General features: G+C 32.8%; 1 protein-coding gene across 2 annotated transcripts in view; it reads left to right on the top strand.

The window, feature by feature from the left end:
- Positions 1-22,280, top strand: part of LOC140443426 (putative inorganic phosphate cotransporter) — an 80,311-nt gene that overhangs the window by 56,029 nt on the left and 2,002 nt on the right. For both annotated transcript variants that reach the window (XM_072534678.1, XM_072534679.1), the window contains 2 exons: positions 7,791-7,923; positions 15,201-15,445. In XM_072534678.1, the coding sequence (XP_072390779.1) occupies positions 7,791-7,923; positions 15,201-15,445 (378 nt within the window). The remainder of the gene's footprint in view (positions 1-7,790; positions 7,924-15,200; positions 15,446-22,280) is intronic.

Consider the following 22,280-nt stretch of genomic DNA (forward strand, 5'->3'; position numbering starts at 1 on the left):
TACATTTAGGAACGCTAGTTGTTGATCTTTTTCTGTTTCCATCGTAAATTGAATATTTGGATGTAATGTATTTATATAAGACAGGAAGTCGTTAAGTTTTTCTACTCCGTGACCCCACCAATTTCTATCTTATCGGTTCTTTACACGTGGTCATACATTTTGTTTTTTTTAGTTGCTATTGTCATATTCAGGCTTATCCTTTGTGAATTAAGACAATGCAAGTGCATCTGAAGATCGTTTTCTACTATGCTCTCATCTATAATGATATTAAATAGTAATGGGCTTAGAGTCACCTTGTCTAATCTCACTATTACTTTAATGGGTTCTGTAAATTCCCAATGTACTCGCGCTTTAATTAGATTTTTTCTGTAAATGTCTTTAAAAGTTCTGCAGAATTCTCCTGTTACGAAATAATTTGATAATATCTTCTACCTGAATTCTATTAAAGGTTTTCCGTAGGACTACAAAACACAGACATACTGGTTTACTATACTCGGCAGATTTTGGTAATATTTGTCGCATAATAAACCTTGCCTCTGTATACGACCTTCCAGATCTAAAACCCTATTATTAATTTGATAATGTTGTCTGACTATTTATTTTAAAAATCAAAAGTTGGAAAGAAAAGGGGAAGTGTTTTTGAAGTATGTAAAAGATTTTAATTCCTAGCTCAGCGCTTTCGGCTTACAAAGCCATTTTTGAAGCTATACTACATGAGAGGAATAATACAAATAACTAATTTTAATTTAACAATGATTCACTTACGTCAAATATAAAGTATCATGCTAAAAGAGATAATGTAGAAAGCAGCAATTTGCTGGTTCTATTTTTTCTTTTATTTTTTAAACAATGAAAAAATTTAAAAAAACACACAAAGGACTATACACTAGGACTCCACAAAAAACACTGTTTGAAAAATGCCAACCCTTTAAATGATTTTTCAAAGATGAAAATTGACATTATTATGTCATTAGATATACCAAATATAAAGGGATTCGAAATAGAAAGAGCTTTAAAAAAATAATTAAGCTCCAGGACACGACGGTATAATTGCAAAGCTCTTGAAAACAAGCAAGACATTAACAATCCCTCTACTAACAGAGCTATTTAATAGATGTCTCCATAATAGCAAAATCCCTAAAAACTAGAACGAGAGTCTAGTAATACTCCTACACAAAAAAGGGGAAAAATGTGATCTACAGAATTATAGACCTATATCATTGCAGGGTCAAGTATACAAACTATTTATGAGAATTATTAACAACCGGTTAACCTACAAAATGGACAATTACCAACCGGTTAAACAGGCTGGCTTCCGCAAAGGATATAGTACATTAGACCATCTGCTGACAATGAGAACATTCATAGAGAAGGCAAATGAATACCAACTACCCATATTTCTTGCCTTCATCGACTATGAAAAGGCGTTTGATAGTATCGAGATGTGGGCCATAGAACAAGCTATTAATAATTGTAGAATAGATTCGAGGTATAGGAAACTAATACATAATATATACGAAAATGCAACTATGATAGTACAGCTAGACGAAAATACAAATACCATTACCATTAAGAGAGGAGTGAGACAAGGAGACGTAATATCGCCAAAGCTTTTCAACCTAGCCCTAGAAGACGTCTTTAAAACTACAAATTGGTCAACCTATGGCATTAACGTTAATGGCAACAAGTTAAACCACCTCAGATTTGCTGACGACATAGTGATTATAGCGAGCACATTCGAGGAACTGCAAATTATGATGGGGAACTAGCAGCCAGCTCCCAATACGTCGGCCTAAAAATGAATATGAAAATAACAAAAATAATGACAAGCACAGATGACCCCAGACGTATAACTATAAATGGCAGTGGGATAGAACAAATCCAGGAATATATCTACCTAGGCCAAGTCCTGAGACTTGACAAAAAAAACCAAAGTGCGGAAATTACTAGAAGAGTAAGACTAGCATGGGCAGGATTTGGAAAACTTAGTTGGATACTTAAGAACCGCAAAATACCCCAACACTTGAGGAGCAAAGTGTTCAACCAATGAATCCTTCCTATCATGACATATGGATGTCAAACCTGGACCCTAACCAAGGCAAACATGAATAAACTAGCCACAACAGAAAGAACAATGGAAAGAGCAATGTTAGGTATACGACTGTCAGATAAAAGGAGGAACGACTGGGTAAGATCCAAAACAAAAGTCGAGGACATAGCAACAAAAATTGCCAAACTTAAATGGAGCTTCGCGGTCCACACTGCTAGACAAAAAGACCAACGTTGGAATACTACAATACAACATTAGAGACCTTACGAAAGTAAACGACCAAGAGGAAGACCACAGATGAGATGGGTTGATGACATTAAAAGAATAGCCGGAACAAATTGGAAATATGTTGCTCAGGATAGAGACCGATGGAAGGAGTTGGGAGAGGCCTATGTCCAAACATGAACGTCAGAAGGCTAAGAAGAAGAAGATGTCATTAGAAAATTGGGATTTTTTTTTAAAATTATCGAAAAATTTTTGAATTGAAAAACATATTGAAAGAAGACATTTATCAAAGACTCTCAAAAATTTAGTTTTTTTTATCAAAATTGCTTTACATAGCATCATAATGAATATGTTAAAAATTGACTAAAGGTCAAAATATTTTCAATCGACGATCGAAGTTATCCCTAAAACAAATTATTTAGATTTAAAAAAGAAATTAGATTGTGATGTTTTCAGTATGATACTTAAGTGTTTTTAAAAAATTTTGTATCTCTTGATTGGAATTATAAGAATTTTAAATAAAAATTGGAAATTTTTCTTGTTTCAATGCAGAATAACTTGTCACATGATTGATTACCAATAATTATTGATTGATTATTTGTAATCAATCATGTGACAAGTTATTCTTTATTGAAATAAGAGAAATTTTCAATTTTTACTTAAAATTCTTTTATTTACAAATTTGTTTTAGGGATAACTTGTCCATTAAATCTACTTTGAACTTCAGTCAATATTCAACATATTCATTAGGATGCTATGAAAAGCAATTTTTCTAAAATATCTAAATTTTGGAGAGTCTTTGATACATGTCTTTTTTCATAATGTATTTTAATTCAACAATTTTTTTATAATTTTTAAAAAAATCTTTATTTTCTAATGACATATATCAATTGTCATCTTTAAAAGATCATTTAAAGGGCTGGCATTCGATTTTGCTCACTCTATCTGCTGCTTTAACTCCAGTACAAATGGTCAAGTTCTGACAACCGTACCATAACCAAATTTTTTAATCTGTTTTTTTGTGGAGTCCAAGTGTACAGTCCTTTGTAGGGTAAACCATACAGTTATTGGACACTTAAGAAAATTTCAACTTTAAAAATTCGTAATTCACATTGTTCTCTGCAGATTGAATTGAAATTTATACAAAAAGGTAGTCTAAACAGTTTATTACAATACGAATAAAAGGATTTAAAGAAGTTGTTAAATATTTTTTGTCAATATGTATATATTTATTAAAAATAGTTACAAAAATTATAGTTATTAGACAGTTTATTTAGTTACAGGACACTCAAAATTAGTTATTGGACGACTGCTTTAACACAATAAAAAACTAGAAACAAATGAAAATTACAGGAAAAACCTAAGATTTCTGTGCGGTATGGGGTACCTATATACAGTTGACACAATTAAATTTTATAAATGCTTTTGTGCTTCTTTGTATTGAGTGAAAAGTTCGTCAATGTCTTCATCCTCACTGTCTTGGTTACTGTTATTAGCATCAGAATCACTATCCTGGAGATTGAAGCAGTTGTGACATGTAAATAGATTACCATGGTTAGGTATATGCTGTCTATGATTAACAGGAATACAAGATTCGTGATAATAAAGATTACAGTCATCGCATTTTAATTTGTTCAATTGAATATCATTTGAACAAATAAAACATTTGACTTTTTTTGAATTCTTTTTCTTGCTACACTGGTTTATGGTTAATTTTTCTTCTCTTTTCCGTTTCCTTTCTTGTTTTTGTTTTTCCTGCTCTTCTTTTATTTCCTCCTTTTTCCGTAACATTTCTTGATATCGTGCAGATGTAATAGCAAAAGGAAGTCGTTCCGTGTTACGTTTATTTTTTCTTTCCGGTACAGTAGGAGAAGTTAAAAAGTTACCCAACAATTCGTGTTTAACAATAATTTTACTTGTAGAGGGTAGGTTATAAACATTAGTTTTATATTGTTGAAAATGGATATTATTGGTACTGCTACTCTCAGAAATATTTACATTTTCAATACCACTCTGTTCTGATGTTTTTATTTCAGTATTTTTAACGGGAGATGTGATAACCACATTTTTAATAATATTAATGTTTGTGTCTCTATTTTTTAGAACCATTGAGTTATCCGAATGTTTTGGATCATGTTCAAAAAAAATTCCAAATTTTGAACAATAAATTCAAATTATCATCGGTAGGTAGATTATTCTTTGGATTTTCTTTTAAATTCTCTAAGCTATGAACTTTTTCAGGACCTAAGATATTTACAAAAGTATTATAGTCATCGAGCAAAAAGACAAAAGAGGGAATCTAATCGTTATGAAAAGGAGACCAAAAAAGTGGCCTCTAATGGCGAACATATCCGGAAATGCGAATGCGCCAAATTTAAATTTCATGATACTTCACAATAATCATACAGTGGTGTAGGGGTTTTAATTTATCTATTTATTTGTTATATTACATAATATTAATACATAATACACTTAAAATACTTTTTTTAACACTAGAACACAATAAAGTTTTAATTAAATAATAACAATAATAGTCAAAAGTGGGAAACAATTGTTAAAAAACTTCAATACAAATACAAATAAACTTTCATGTGACAGTTGGGACAAACAATAACATCAGCAATAACATAACCCAACTAAATTTGATTTCTTAAACAAGGAAAGAGTCTCTCTTTCCTTGTTTAATGTGGCCTCTCAAGATGGCACTTCCTGTCTAACAATATTTTTGCCCCCACTACCTTTACATTCCCTCTTTTGTCTTTTTGCTCGATGATTATAGTCCATCTTGGGTTTCTTTTGATGATCTGAAATGATTAAATTTTTTACTACTTCTTTGCCTAAACATTTTGTGTAGTCAATAGCATCTGCATTAAATGGAAACAATCCGCAAGCCTTGAAACCATTTACTACTGTTTCAGTTTTACAGCTTTTTTTATAGCTTGCTCCAATATAGAAGCAAATACAACCTTATTCACTACCCCTCCTGGATGCTGTTCTTCCCATTCTCTCACTGATTGCCGCCAAGCTTCTTTTAATGGACGGAAAATAGAAACGTCACAGGGTTGTAAAATCCTTGTGGCGTTAGGATAAAGTGCAATCACTTCAATCTGCAGTTCATTACACAATAGACTTAATTGGTAACTTAAGTGACTCTTGTGCCCATCTACAAAAAGAATAACTGGAAGCTTAATATTATTTTCAATTAAGTGTGGGTAAAAAACATTCGCAATATACTGATAGAATGTCTCTGCCGTCATCCAACCATTATCGCTTCTGCCCACACCCCATTTAGGATTAATACCTTTAGCAACCTTTTCAGGAATACGTTGATAAGGATAAATAACCATAAGCACGCAAATTTTACCGTCTGCTGAAAACGTAAACATCACAATGACGTTTTCTTTTGAAGAGCTTTTTTCAACGTTATAAACATTTTTGAAACCTTTCATAGCAAATACTTTTCCAGTAGATGGACATATTTGAAATCCTGACTCATCTCCATTAAAAATTCTTGATGGATCAGTTAGAACTTCTTCTAAATGTTTTTCTTTAACATAGGTTTCAATATTTTTAAACCAGTTTTTGATGTCTCGTTCAGATACACAAGCGCTAGCTGCCGTTACACCTTCACTTGTCCTTCTAGAAACCCCTGGATGTCGCTTCAAAAATCCCTAAAAAAAATCAAACTATGAATACAGATTAAAATACATTTTTTTGGTGACTTACTTTTAACCATTCATCTCCAGGTCGATTATCTTTAAAGTTATTGGGGCGCGGATTTTCGATTAAAAATTTTTGCACGCTTCTTTTTAAATCGTTAGCCTTTTTGGGGAAACCTTTTGAAGCAGTTTCTTGTATCCATCTGGAATATTGAATGTAAAATAAAATAATGCTATGGATTAAGATAAATTAAATGAATTTACCTAACCAGAGTATTCTCCTCCTCGCAAGTTAAAATAGGAGACGGTCCAAGTGTATCTTTATGTTCCGGATGTTTTAATTTAAATTCTATAGTGGACTTCGGAATTCCATATTTTTTTTCAGCTGTTCTATATGATTCAGTGCCATTTTGGACATCCTTAACAGCTTCTATAAGTTTCATCTTATCATATTTTCTAAGTTTAGGCATTTTACTACAATCCTAAAAAATCCATTTTTAGTGATTGGACGGTCAAATTTAGTTATTGGACAGCTGTCCAATAACTGTCAAATCGATTACTAAATTAATTTTACTGCTATCTCCAGTTAATTATACGTAAATCCGTTGAAAATTATAGAAATATGTGGTAAGTGTAGTTCTCTAGTGATTGGACAGGTGTCCCATAATAGAATTAAGCAAGTTTTCTAGTTTAGTTATTGGACAGATGTAATTAAATCCGAATTAAAATCCCTGTTACTGTACCAGATCTACCTTAGGGACTATAAGTGCCTTTACTACACCCTTTTAAATAAAATTACAATCTTACCTTAAAAATACCACGTAGTTTTAAAAAAAAAGTCAGAGCAGATGCTTAACACAATGCTTAAATGTCACTTCACTCACATAACCTAAAAATATTTACCGCCAAAATCACAGAACCCGTTAAAGGCAGAACATAGACATAAGAATGAACGTAATATAGAAACGAGTAGTGCCACCTAGTGAAATATACTCTTGTTGGCACTTGCAGAAATCTTATTCTCGTAAGTTAACACTGTAATGTCCAATAACTGTCTCGTGTCCAATAACTGGCGTTTTACCCTATGTTTTTTAATTTTTTTTTCACTGTTTAAAAAACAAAGAAAAAATGTAACCAGCAATTTTCTGCTTTCCACATGATCTCCCCTAGTAGGATACTTTATATTTGACGTAAGTGAATCATTGTTAAATTAAAATTAGTTATTTACATTATTGCTTTCTTGTAGCATAGCTCATAAGATGGCTGTGTAGGCCGAAAGCGCTCAGATAGGAATTAAAATCTTTTACACACTTCAAAAATACTTCCCCTTTTCCAACTTTTGATTTATCATAAGTGTGTAAAAACATGTCAGTCTTTTTATCTATTTATTTTAGTTAGTTATCACTTTTTGGCCAATTTCAGAATTGTATTTAGAAGATGAAAGCTTCTATAACTAAAAGGATTCCACTTATCTCCTTTCTTAAATATAGGCATGGCTATACTTAACATTTGGAATTCTATTATGTTTAAGTACCTTTTACAGCAATTTTGGCCCTTGAGACTTTGTTTTTTAACATGCCTAGTGCTTTACTAATTTACTGACTTCCTCGGTATTAATTTGTAAGTATTTATTCAACTGGATAGTCGGTGTTAATGCTTGCGTATTGCAAATCTGTTAGGCAATCTGACCATGAAGTTGTACTTATGTGTGTACCAACAACTATCTATGGATGTATATATATATATATATATATATATATATATATATATATATATATATATATATATATATATATATATATATATGACGTATATTTTATATTGCTATGTTATATATTGCCTTATTTTGGTTTTAGAATGGACTGTTATCCGCTGCACCGTATTTGGCGTGTTTTTTGTTGCTGATTGGATTTGGTTCTGCAGCAGACTGGATTATTAACCGTAAAATATTAACTGTTCTAACAACTAGAAAAATATTCACAGCAGTAGGTAAAAAAAAAGAAAATAAATTAGCCAGTATACAACAATGAATTTTGTTCCGCTAACTTTTAGCATTTACATTTAGGTATTTTTTTAATCATTATTGAAATGTCTTAGTTAAATATTATGTTTAGATGGGTTCACTATAATAAATTGGGGCTTAATTTTATATAAACATAATACTTAACTTAGACCCGTTACAAGAAATCAGTTTCAAAACATTTTGAAGAGTCTTTTTGTGACGGGCTGTTGAAGAGAAAGTCAATCGTATTGTAGTGCTAATATCAAATCTCTATGCAAAGAATATTTTTACGTTCGTAAAAATTCAAAATTTTTATTTAATAAAGAAGTGTTAAATATGATGGTTGCATTTCGATTCCATTCAAAGGCTCAATGTGAAACAATGACAAGCCACGCATGAGTTTAAAAAGAGTTAGTGCTATGCTCGATTAAAGTAATTGTATAACAAGTTACTAAAAAAATATTTCAGCCCTTTGTTAATAGATTTCGCGATAAACCTATGGTCACACTATGGACTACCTTAATCTGACGTCACAATGGGCAGGGTTTTTAAATTCCTTTATATACATTTCTAAGTTGTGTGTAATTGTCCCATAACAAGTTGGAAATATTGGTTTTTTTAATTGTTTGATGAATAAATAAGGACTTTTGGTTGTAAACATCATCCTGCGTGATTGGTATTATTTGTTGTTCGTGAATTTGTGAGGCAAGAATCAAAGTATTAAGATGAATGATATGTTAAATACTAAAAACACTCGTTTTTTCGTAGTTTATGTTGTAATATAACATTCTTTAGAAACCTTTTTATCAAATTGCCATAATGAGTATATAAAAAAATATTTTTTAAATGTTGTAATAGTTTTTGAGTTTATTTTTTAGATCTGGGCATATAATGGCTAGTAAACATATGTGTTGAAGATATACACTATTACTGAATTTTTCAGTAATGATAACGCAACTACTATTAACTATTTAAACTACGAGAAAACAAATATATTTAGTTTTTTTTGGGGAATAAAATCACTAGCACTTAAACAAGATTAAAACATTAATTTAAATATTTTCAACTTCGCAAATAAATTCAATGATTTATTGATTAATTTTGAAATAACCCAATGTTCATTATATAGGATAAAAACAACAACAAATTATTCTAAAATACAGCAAACAATAATTAAAGTTTTAATCAAACCATAACATAACGTTAAAATATGAACATTCATAGTAAATATCTTAATCCTTTGATATTCTTACCTGACAAATTAACTAACCACAAATAATACCAATTACACAAAATGATCGTTCATAGCAAAAAGTTCTTATTTATTCTTCAAACAATTAAAAAAAACAATATTTCCAATTTCTTATGGGACAAATACACACAAATTGGAAATGTTTGGTAAGGTTTTTAAAATCCCCGCCCATTGGTACCTCAAAGCTTAGGTAGTCCATTGCATAGATCTTAGTTTGTCTCTCGATATAATGACAAGCCACATAATGTACATATACAATCAATACAACAATACAATTATATATGTACAATCTAGAAGTGACTAAGTGATGAAAATATAGCGGTATGTAATTTTTTTCTTAAATGTGGATTGTCACATTATAGTCATTCAAGATTAAAGTATTATTGTAGTGGCTTGTTATGTTATTGCATTTTGCTGTAGAATGCAAAACAAAAACACACTCGACAAAACTCCAAAAAGTGATGGAGACAAAGAAATGAAATCTGTTATTAAAGAACAAAAAGAAAAATTAGACGAAATTTAGGGCAACCATATTTTATGTAAGCGACAAAACGAGCTAAAAAATGTGCCTGGTCGAGAATTGAGACCGCCTTGCAGTTGCACTAAGAAGTCTAGAAAAAACTTCAGGGTCACGAGAACAATATTTTTATTGAGTTTTGGAACCTTGACTCATGGAAGTTACAAAATAGCTACTTATTCAGTTGTATATATATTGTTAAGTAGAAAAGGTCCTACCGAAAGAAGCAAAAACATCGCATGCATAGAAACAGCAATGCAGTCTACTCCATTAATGTTAATGATAAAACTACACGTGTCTGCAAAACATGTCCATAGACTTTAATATTGTAACCACGAATATAATAGGAAATATATTGCCAGAAAGAGACAATAGAGGAAAGCATAAAAACCATGTGAACAAAATATCTTATTCGGAAATACACTGTGTTAGAAATCATATATCTCTTTTCGGATCGATATTTTATGTCTCTTGATGTCAAGAAGCGGGAATTGAACCAGTTAAGGAGCATACTTAGCGTAAGATATTCTATACCGAGTATAATATTGGTTTCAAGCTGCTAAAATCAGATACTTGCAAGACATGCGATGAAACTAATATGCAAATAGAGTAAGCAAAATTAAAACAAAATAGCTAATTAATAACTCGACTTAACTTGCACAGGTGTGAGGCTTAGGCAATGCAACAATTATACAGGCCTGCAAAAAAATATTTTTTGAAAGTTATTCGAAATTTGATAACTGACTTTTATATATTTTTCAGCGCTGATTTCAAAAATGCAATCAATTTTTGTCTATTACGTAAGGTTTTCTTACAAAATGTAGAGTATGTTTGGGTGTAATAACTAAATGTAAGCAATTTTTTACCTTTTTCCAACGTTATAAAATTTAGTTTATTTATTAATCATGTTCAAAACTACATTTCCAGTAAACTTACATTTCTCTTTAAGCTTCTTCTCCTTATTGTGTCGTCTTCTGACGAAGGTTGGTGATCGCTTCTTTAAACGCTTCCCTATCTTTTGCAACTTGAAATATCTTTTTTAACACTGAGGTTAGTCCAATCTATGATATTCCTTATCCAATATTTCTTCTTTTTTCCCAAGCCTTTTCTTCCCTCTTCTCTTCCTTTCATGATGACGTGCAAAAGAGAGTATCTATCGTTTCGAAGCATATGACCCAGATACAATGTTTTTCTTATTTTAATTGTGTTCATAAGCTTTCTGCCATGTCCAACTCGTCTTAACACTTCTTCGTTTGAAACTTTGGCAGTCCAAGGGATTGTTAGAATACTCATATATATCCACATTTTCGAATGCCTCTAATTTTTTTACTGATTGGACTTTTAGAGTCAAGCTCTTAAGCTTATAGCTTCTTATAATAACATTTTCGCTTTCTGTCGAAGCTTCTTCGTGCTTTTCCGGCTGTGGACTCGTTGAGGATCATCTCTTTTCCTCATCCAACACTAGTTTGCCATCATGCTAACTTTTCATCTTCCTTAATATCTTCTTTTCATTTATTTGATGTCTTGGTTAAATCTTTCACCCCGCTTCTCACTGACATTACCAAGGTTTGCCGGGAAGTAGTGAAGATGTAAGTGGAAAAAGTGAAGTTTAATGCTTATGTTACAGCACAGCTTTTTTAAAGTTGTCGATTGTCTTGTAGTTTGGATTTATTTTATTAGCCAAGACCAGTAACAACTAATTTAAAAGATGTCCGTGCTGCCTTTTCATTTGTTTTTATTTTGTCCACAAAGTTGAGATCTGTCATTAGTTTTCGAATGTCCGGTTCGATAAAAAATCCTTCCTTTAGGTTTCCCGTGGATAAACCAGGAAACTGCCCACAAAGATATCTAAAACACTCCACTTCTTTAGTTAATGCCTTGACAATTTGTTTCATTAGCCCTAACTTAATGTGAAGTGGTGAAAGTAATACCTTTTTGGAATCCACAAGGTTTTTTCTCACAACATTTTTAAACCCTCTTTGTAAGCTTTCTCTCAAGGGCAAAGCTATTTTTATGTAGTGTTGCTTTCTGTTTCTACTCTCCCATTCACAGAGAAAGCAAGGGAACTTTGTATAGCCACTTTGTTTGAGTATTTAAATCACTTTTAAATTACCACATAGTGTTCATTTGTGGTCTGAATAGCAGAGTTTGCTTAAAACCAGTTGAAGGTTTTATAACATTATTTCAAGTGAACCGAGTGTCCAAATGGTATATAAGCATACTTATTGCCCTTGTGTAGAAGTACTGTTTTAAGGCTTCTTTTTGAATAATCAATAAAAAGACACCACTTATTACGAGCATATTCTTGTTTTTAATGTGCCATTGGTCCTGGAACATCACTGTAAAATACCAGGTCATTTTCTTTTGAGAATAAAGATACAAATTGTGCCAGGATCGTAGCAATCACTGTCTTCTTCACTATCACCTTGCTTATACAATGGCTCGTGATCTTCATGTATATCATCGAAAGAATCTAAAGAAGAGGGTATTGACACTGCAGGTCTACGACGAACAGGGCGAATGACTGAATAACTAATCACATATGAGATATAGTTGACTGAGTGAGCTTGGCAATATTTTGACAGAGTTATTATCGGAAACATACAACATAAAGAATCCTAGTAGTCCCTATTAACAGTTAAAATAACTTACTGTTGTAGATTTCATTAATTGAAAAATGAAAAATAATCATGTGTAATGGAAGTGTATTCAAAAATTTGTACTACAAATAAAATAGATGGTTTAGGTTTGATTTTGTTACAGCGAACAACTATTCCCTCTTGGTTTCGTTAGAGCGATCTCATGGTAAGCTCTAACGAAATAAAACTTTCTCCGGCTATAAAAGTAGATATTTGAAAAATATTTACAAACAGACGCTGTAGCGACATCTACTAATGCGAATATAAATCGGAAATCGAATTCAGGATTCAGCCTAAACTTGTTTTTCTAAACGTTGCGAAATAAGCATATTACGAATGCACTGGCATGAGGTTTTATAATTATATCCACTTCATGCCAATTCGTTTAGACAGAAATCCGACAAAAAGCAGTGAAAACGATTTCCTAATACAGTAAAAACTCGATATAACTGACCTCTATTTAACGGACTTCGGATATAACGGACAAAAAATCCAGTTAAATGTAAAAAAAAATAAAAACATACTGTTAATATTACACATGCGTCTCATATATGTAATCAATATGACATAAAAAAGCAAACTTTCGGACATAAAAAAAAACAAATACAAAATAAATAAATTTGCATTCGTGTGTGATGTAGGAGAGCATAGCCATCTTGGAAAACGAATGAAATTGGATCGTGAAACTTCACTGGAAGAAGCAATCTTAAAATGGTATGGGTAACAAAGTTCTACTGGGATCCTGGTTCGAGCAGTCGAATTGAAATTTTCTGCAATTAAATTAGCACATCATATGGACATACCATTCAGAACAAGTGATGGATGGCTTTGGCGCTTTCGTAAAAGGCACGGAATCATGAATAAAAGAATTTATGGCGAAGCTTCAACTGCACCAAAAGAAGAAACAGAACCTTTTAGGTAAAAATTAGTAGCAAATATAGCAAGTAAGTAACGAAATGCTTTTAGAATCTCAGATTTACAATGTTGACGAAACTGGTTTGTTATGGCGTAGTTTGCCTGAAAGAGCACAAGCCTCCAAATATAAAAAAATGGATTATGGAAGAAAAATCAGCAAGGACAGGATCTTGGCACTGCTTTGTGCTAACGCTGATGGATCGCATAGATTGACACCTGTAGTGGTTGGCAAATCTCGCAAATCTAGAGTTTTAAAAGACATAATGCATCATATGCCCCTTTCATACTATAGCTCTAAGAAGACATGGTTCACCTCAGATATTTTCAAAAATTGTTTTTTCAAAGAAATTGTACCTTCAGTAAGAAAATTTCAGGAGAAGAAATTGGGAATACCGTCAGAAGAGGTGAAATGTTTATTGCTTTTAGACAACGCTCCTGCTCACCCCTCTGAAAATATTCTACGTTCAGAAGATGAAAACTTCAGGTGTATGTTTTTGCCATAAAATACAGCATCGCTTATTTAACCCATGGATCAGGGAATAATTTTGGCAGCCAAACGAATATATCGCAGAAAGTTTTTAGACGAAGTAATGGTTGTATTGTACGATGGAGATAATGCAGAAGATACAAGAGCGCAACGTACCTTGCAAAACTTAAGGTCTTACAATTTAAAATCAACAATTTTTAATTTTGCTGCAGCATGGGAGGAGGTGAAAGAGCAAACATTAAAAAATGGTTGGAAGAATTTGTTTGATGGCCAAGATGCAGACATAGATTTAGAAGGGTTGAAAGTTCTGTAGGACTTAATTTCTGTAGGGCAATACATAATAATGCCGGAGATCATGTAGCTGAGGAAGATGTTTTACAATCGCTAGAAGTAGATGAAGGTGGCCCTGACTGAAAGTGAAGTAGCAGATGAAATTATGAACCTTAAAAATGAGGACGGAAGTAAAGATAGCAAACAAGATGACAAAACAAGACTGTTAAAAATGAATTTATCAGAGGTAAGATCGCATCTCGACGATCTAACAACATTTATTGATTATTCATCCAATAGTTAAACTGTTTTTAGGGAGTTGATCATAGAAAAACAGCAAACATGGAAAGTGCAAACGAAACTTGTTCAAAACGGGATTACCAACAGCAAGCGCGTCGATATCCACAGCAACGTCACTTCACGACGAATGTCCGAAGACAATTACTTAAATAGAATTTTGTTTGTATGTTGTATTTTTTATATATATCTAATTACAGTGTACATATATATTTTCAAAAAAAAGTATGTTGATTTATTTTAACCATATTTTTATATAACGGACTTTCGGCTTTAACGGACACCCCCTCCCCCCAAGTAGTCCGTTACATCGAGGTTTTACTGTACTCCATATCAAGAGTAAATAATAAAAATAATATAGATGGTTTACGTTTGATTTCGTTACAGCGTACCACCATTCGTTGATAATGCATATTTCTGCCTCTTGTATAAAAAAATTTCTATTTGTATATACTAATTTATAAATGACTATAAAATTTTAAAATAAACATTTAACCCTTTGTTTTATTTAATTGATGCAATTTAATTTTGTTAGTAACTTTCAGCATCTTCCAATCTAAGTCAAAATTTCAGACTGAGTTCAGTAAATAGAGATATATATTATAGAGAATATTGTGACAATTCAAATAATAAGTGGTTAGGTGATATTTTAACCTAAAGATCCATCATAACACATATTGGGGAAATAAATATTATATTTTTCTTTAGTGTTTTCCACGCAATAATTCATACGTTGGTTTAAAGTTTAGTTTCTAAAATTACTGTATTGAAAAATATGGAGACATATTAAAACCTGTCAAAGTATATTAATAATCATTGAATCATATTGTAAACATATTATAACGTATTGAAATAAATATATCTAAAGTTTTTTTTATATATTTTAGGCAGTTTTATTCCAGCGGCTGCATTACTAGTACTAAGCTATTTACCAGATGATACTATAGTTTGGTCAGTTATAATGTTAGTGATAGCTGTAGGAGTACAAGCTGCCGCGGTTGGAGGATTTGAAGTAAATCATCTTGATCTATCCCCCAATTACGCTGGTATAATTTTGGGCATTTGCAATACATTTGGAGAAACTTTATCAATATTTGGTCCAACTGCTGTTCATCTCATCGTGATTGATGAAGTAAGTAAAAAAATAAATGATAAAATGTTCATTTTAACGATACATTGAATATGTCTGAATCTTCGTTACCTGTAACAAAAAACATCAGACAGAGGATTAATGGCATATGGTACACGTCTCTTTGAAATTTTTATTGCTGCGTTTGAAATAATTATTTGGCTACTTTTAAACGCAAACCTTATTCTTGATGTTATCATGTTCTCTTATAAAATTGCAATAATCATATAAAAAACGGCTTTGGCCACCACAAAAATTATTAAAACACTAACAAAAGGCGCAAGTCACCAAACTGGGTGTAGCCCTGAGCGGGGACTCGAGGCTCGAGCATACAATACAGATCGATAATAAGTCAATAGAGATAGTGGGAATAGAGCACCTTACGCTGAACTGCATTGTTCCGGGTAGGATTTCGTGTGAAAAGCCTTGTACCCAGGACTTCCACATGACAAGCACTTTGCTAATAGGAGAGCCTTTATATCGCATTATAGCGCATCAGAGTGCTATCGGAGGGAAAGTGGATGATCTGGAGCATTGAAGCGGGATAAAGTGTTTCTTGTGTATGTGAGTTAATCCTCCTCGCTCCAATGAATTGTATCACCCTAATGTCACTGCACATGTCACCCAACGTCACTGTCAAAGATATTGATGAAGGCATCTCAATAAATAGAGTCAAGCTCAATAACCTGCAATATGCAGATGATACAATAGTGTTTTCCAATACCATAGAAGGGCTGCAAAACTTAATGAATAAAATAACGGAAACAAGTAGAAAATATGGACTGGATATAAACACCAGCAAAACCAAGCTAATGATCAACGGCAAGAAAAACATAACTGGAGCAAATCTGTATGTTAAACAAATGAGAATTGAACGTGTCCCGCAATACAACTACTTGGGAACTATAATTAGTAGATTAGATGTCGCATCAGAAAGGCAAAAAGTGCATTCTTGACTATGAGTTCTGTGTTTAAGAGCCATGACCTCACCCTAAAAACAAAAATAAGGCTCCTTAAATGTTATGTGTACTCAGTGCTTCTGTACGGAGTAGAAACGTGGACATTAAAAGCGGAAACTTTATCAAAACTTTAGGCTTTTGAGCAATGGTCATACAGAAGTAGTGCGGAGGATGAACACAACTGCGGATTTGGTCAACATCGTGAAGAGCGGTAAGCTGCAGTACTTGGGACATATAATGAGAAATCAAGGCAGATACGAGCTACTTGAATGCATTTTGCAAGGTAAAATTGAAGGAAAAAGGACCCCAGGACAAAGAAGAATATCCTGGCTTGCTAAGCTGAGAGCATGGTATAGAAAGACCTCAACACAGCTATTTAGGCTTCGATACCGCTGCCCTGAACAGGTCAATATAATTACATCCAAAACAGGCCGTCATGTCGTTCAACCAGGAAATACGCCTCCTTTCTCGACTTATTTCTCCTTATAATAAGTAAGCTACTTGAAGCAAGATATATAAGCCTCTAATGATATGTTATAGATAATGTAATTTTATAATATTAATAGTGTTCAAAACTTCCTGTTTCTTTACCATGTTTTTTAGCACCTCGTCATTCGTGATTCGACCCCGCTTATTGTAAGTACGCTTCTATAAGTCTAAAATGTTAAATTATCAGCTGAGTTCTATTAACTTTTATAAGCAGCGCTTTTGAGCACTAAGGTGCTCAAGATGGGATGCAATGGAATTATTTACAAGAGGCCTATGACAGTAGCGGGCTCAAAATGGCTAATGCTAATAATGATTATTCGTAACTTTTTAACAATTCTAACAGGAAAATTCTATAAGGGCGCCAGTTTCGCCAGCCTTAATTGCCACAGAAAAACACACGAATACCGTAATAGATTCCTCGACGTGGTCTATAGGTCGAGGAGATCATTAGTGGCACATAACTCCAAGTGGTCAGAATAGAGACCCAATAAGAATCTGCGTTACACCAGGGAAAACCAACTAAATAAAGTTCGGTCTTGGATATGCAACAGACAGGAGATGCGATTGCGGTACCATACTCAACACGGAACGTATAGTGATCTATCCTAAATGGCCTATCTTGTACCTGCAATCTCGATAAATTTCACTTTACAAGCAAAAGGTGTTGGACGTAAAAAAGTACTTGGCCGAAAATTTTAAAAATCTAGACACGAAAAATAAGTAAATAAAAGTGGAGAGGGCATTGCCAGGAGATATTGAAGACTGCAGAAATGTCAGAGCTCCAATAAGTCATCTAAATGTACCCTCAGATAAGTAATCACTAACTTCAATAGGAGTCAGGTTGTAATGGTAATTTAACTTGGAGGGTAGAAAAAAGGCACATATTGTTCTTCCTGCTACCCAAGCGAGATCTGTCTCTACGAAAAAATTCTTCCTACGCGGTACCATGCGAAGGGAGGAGTCTCGAGAGTTTTTTTTAACGCTTAAAAAAGGATGTGCCAATAGGTGGCCTATCTCGATTCAGAAATCATTTATTGTTTTTAAATTACTGTGGGCGAAACAGAGAGGAAACGAATTAAGAGAAAGACAATAAATAACTATGTCGTTAGGGGCATCTGGTAATGTAAACAAATACTTATGGTTCTGCTAGCGTCATTTTACAATGCAAAGAAATGATTAGATTTTGTTTTTTTTTCTAATTGATGATTTTGAGATGCAATTCTAAAGGATTTACCAGTTAAAAAGAATAATGCAATTTATGCAACGCCGTTTGGACTAAGTATAAAAATATTAAATTTTAACTTATAAATATGCAATGTAAATGTTTATAAAAACTCTCTTTTGGATAGTTGAAATACTTAAATGAAAACCTTATACAGAATGGAACAAAAAATTCTACAAAATAAATACAGTCAGAATGGCGAAAGTACCCTAAAACAACCTTTTGAGGATACATTTTCTCGAGTCTAACATAAAACTAATACCAATAAACACATGAAAGCAGACGATACCCGATATCATGACGTGGTTCTAGGGGAAATTGGTGTGTGCCATAAGAAGTGGTAAACCAGAACAAAGTCAAATGCGTGGTAATCTCATTTCAGCCTTAGAAATCACCAGGTTTGAACGGAATTTATCTAATACTTCTATAGAAGGGAAACGACCTTATTTACAAAAAATATGTATGATATTGCAGGTTAGCTTATGACTGGGGTATATATTAAAAGCATTCTTTTGTCTAATAAAGGTGACTTTTATATCCAAACCTGGCAAAACCGGACAAGAAAAAGCTAAGTGCCTGAGGCCGATAAGTCTGATGTCATCATGGGCAGCATAATTATCGAACAGGACTCTCTAAAGAAACAGTACTGCACCATCACGTAATAAAGCTGTAGTACGTTCTGGAAAACCAAGAGGTGATGTTGGGTGCATTTTTCGATATAAAAGAAGCATTCAACACCTTCTACGAAGCAATTATAGGGGCAATTCGATTAGCAAAAAAACCAGCTGCAGATGGATAGACTACATTCTGAGGAGTGGTATGATATACGTGAGGTTACTTAGCGAAACAACTTCATCCCAATTAGCCAGAGGCTGTCCGCAAGAAAAGTTTTATCTTCTCTATTGTGGAATCTGGTGATGAGCATATGACATTTTGACAACAATCACCGCAGATTTTAAATTTTCCAAAACCATGTTTGCGATAAATAACGTTCCTAACTATTCTGGATGGCTATGTCAAAATTAGCTACAATAACTTTTGGGTTCAGATCGAAACCTAAACTGTAAAACCGTTTTCTAGTATATGTAACGTAAAAAATTGCAAGAAATGGTCGGAACAATAGCTGAATTTAACATCGACAGATAATTTGATACTATTATATAGAAGAATAATATTTTTTTGACCCGTAAATAGGAAAATTTCATTACGATCGTCGGTAAAGAACACAAAGTTTTCTTCTTGTATTGTAGAAATAGTCATTGTTTTTAAATAAACTCAATAACTTCTGCTCTATTTTTCATTAATTCTAGTAGAACTTTCCTTCTGTTGTTATACAGCTTATTTCGAATATATTGAATGTCTTCGACAGTGACAGTATTTAATTGGGCAGTACGTTCCTTTAAAGATTATTCAAGTATTACCTACTAGTCAGGATTTAGGTCGGGAACTTTGATCTTTGTTAGCCGGGTCAAGTAAAATAAACTTGTGTAGATGAAATAATGAAGCGGCTTCCAGGTAGACAGTAAAACCCTGAATAATACAGAAATCTTTCTATACTTTATAGTCAAATGTATGGGGGTAAAATTAATATAACTTACCGCACAACACCAGTTTTTTCACTACTGAATAACTGATTAACCTATTAAATTGACAGTAGCGGCCATTGCGATGACAAACAAAGGAATGAGATAAAGTCGGAGATTGGTTTCTTTTTATAAACGGTTGCAAAACTATTTAGGGTAATAAAAACATTTTTAATGAGAGCTTAAAAAAGGAATGCGGCTGAGTTTATATTACGGGTTAATTTCACACACTTACATACGTCTTATACCAAATACCGACCAAATCAATATCATTAAAAACTAAAGTACTATATTCTTAGTACTTCACAAACTGTCTACTATATGTCTAACAGTCTACTATATCTACAGTAGGGTGGATTGAAAAATCGAAGTTTCGAAAACTGTTTTGGAATAGTGCGCAAAAGTTGCCAATTGGTATTACAAACCTAAGCTTTATTTGCGATTTTTCAAAAAATGTTCATCTTCTGTCCTCTACCGGAAGTTGAAAAAATAAAAAAAATACGAACTTATGATTTTAATTGAAAAGTTCAGTAATAAGTACATGTTATTATTATAAATAATTATATCCAATTGGATTATCTTTGAAATACGTCATTTTTACTCCTCTACCCTCCCTTTTAATTTTGATTATTTTTTTTTTGCTTAAATTTGGCATATCTTTGCGCAAATCAATTTTCGATTTGATAAAACTGTCTCTTTTTTGTGGCCCAACAACCGATAAAGATGCTGTTACGAGTTTCACGAATCTCTCTACAGATTGGGTGTGACAGGAAAATGTATCAATGTCGGTGATTTTTTCAGGAGAACTGGAAATAATATTTTTGAAATCCTCTCCTTTCAAACTTTGAAGCAATGGTGGGCAAGTTATTTTATTGTTTTGCCAATCAATCAGACCAATATGCGTCAAAATTAATTTGAGGAATAATAAAAGGTCGGATATAAGATAAATCATTATTTGCCTTAGTTTTTACAATGAGAATGCGACAAAGACAAAGTTCAAGCTCTCTTATATACAGGCGAGTATCATGCAGCATACATAGCAGAAGATTTTCCGGATATACAAAATAGGCATTCCTTTGAATTACAGGGACTATAACACTTTTCAAATTTTGCTCTAGATATCAACTACGTTTTATTGTTTGTAAAACATGCTTTGCACCAGTTACACTTAATTTAAATTAGCATTTAATCTTCAACCATAAAAAAGCATAAACCGTGACAATAAAGGTCAATTCCTTTAATTCTAATGTTGGATTTTCAGTACTAACATAAAGACGTAGAATGTTATTTGCCAACGTGAGCTATCGAGAATGATTCAACTTTTCAGGGTTTCAGTTTATTAAATCGACAGACATTACCTGTAGAAATTGCGATACAAATTTGAAACAAATATTTCTGATCGGCTCTCAAGTCAATTAAATCTACTTCTGGTAACTCACAGTCAATATTTTTGCACTGCACTATTTGATTTCCCATTGTTCCTGCAAAGCTCTTGGACCTTGAGTTTGACCGTTAAGCTTTTGGAAAAGATGCTTTAAAGGCAATTCATTAGCGTAAAGCTTTTGTAAAGGGCTAACTTTAACTTTAGTTAAGAAATTACACCATTTTTTCTTCCCGTTTTTACCACAGTTCCGTCATAGCCTACTACCCTAGTTTTTCTAAATTATATTTATAACTCTCTAAAAAGTTGACAATACTTTGACAAACGTTTAGAGTCGATTCAGAAAGGGGTGCTGTGTAACCTAAAAATATAGAGCCTGGCTCATGAACTAATTAAACATGCTTTTTGATTGCGATTCTTTTGTGGGGCTTACCTTCAATATTTTCGATAACGAAGGTTTTATCTTTCCTTCCGTCAAAATATATGGCATAAAACCAGTTTTGCATAAAACCTTTTCTTGATTGGTATCTCTCTCTTATCAGTTTATTTCTGGTCTATTACGTTTTTCGTGTTAGCGTTGGTAACAATTCCAAAGTATAGTACTGCCATTGCCACAGCTGCTGCAGATCGGTTCGATAGTCCATATCGGTCACAAACTTTAACCAAGGTAGGAAGTTTAAAATAATTTTGTGTAAACTGCATTTCTGTGTTGATATTGGCATGCGAAGGCATTTCATAATCTATTTCTATATCAGTTTCTAGCTGTCTGTTCTAGCTGTGGCTTTCTTGATAAGTTAATGCTGCTTTCATGTTAAACGAATTGTTGTAGTTCTTTTCTTTGCATCTCTATTTCATTCTTCTGGCCTGATTTGTTATCTTTAAGGTTTCCTTTACATCGATATTTCCAATAATCATTTTCTAGGTCTTGTTTGACTTCTTCTATCATTTTTCTTAACTTCCGTGTACCTCAAAAGTTTTAAATATTTGTCGTGATGAATTTTTATGAATTGTAAAACACGTTTACTTATTATGGTAGTAATAAGCCACATTTGTCAGCCAGTATGTTTGATATATCAAAAACCGTTGGTCCTTCCCTGAGTTTGGAGATTTTAAATTATACCTTGTCCATAAATAGCACTGTAAAACATCAAAATTGGAAGGAAGTACGTTGCCCTTAAAATTTACAGAGACACCAGTTAACGGA

The sequence above is a fragment of the Diabrotica undecimpunctata genome, chromosome 6, assembly GCF_040954645.1.
Source record: "Diabrotica undecimpunctata isolate CICGRU chromosome 6, icDiaUnde3, whole genome shotgun sequence".
In the NCBI taxonomy this organism is placed as follows: domain Eukaryota; kingdom Metazoa; phylum Arthropoda; class Insecta; order Coleoptera; family Chrysomelidae; genus Diabrotica; species Diabrotica undecimpunctata.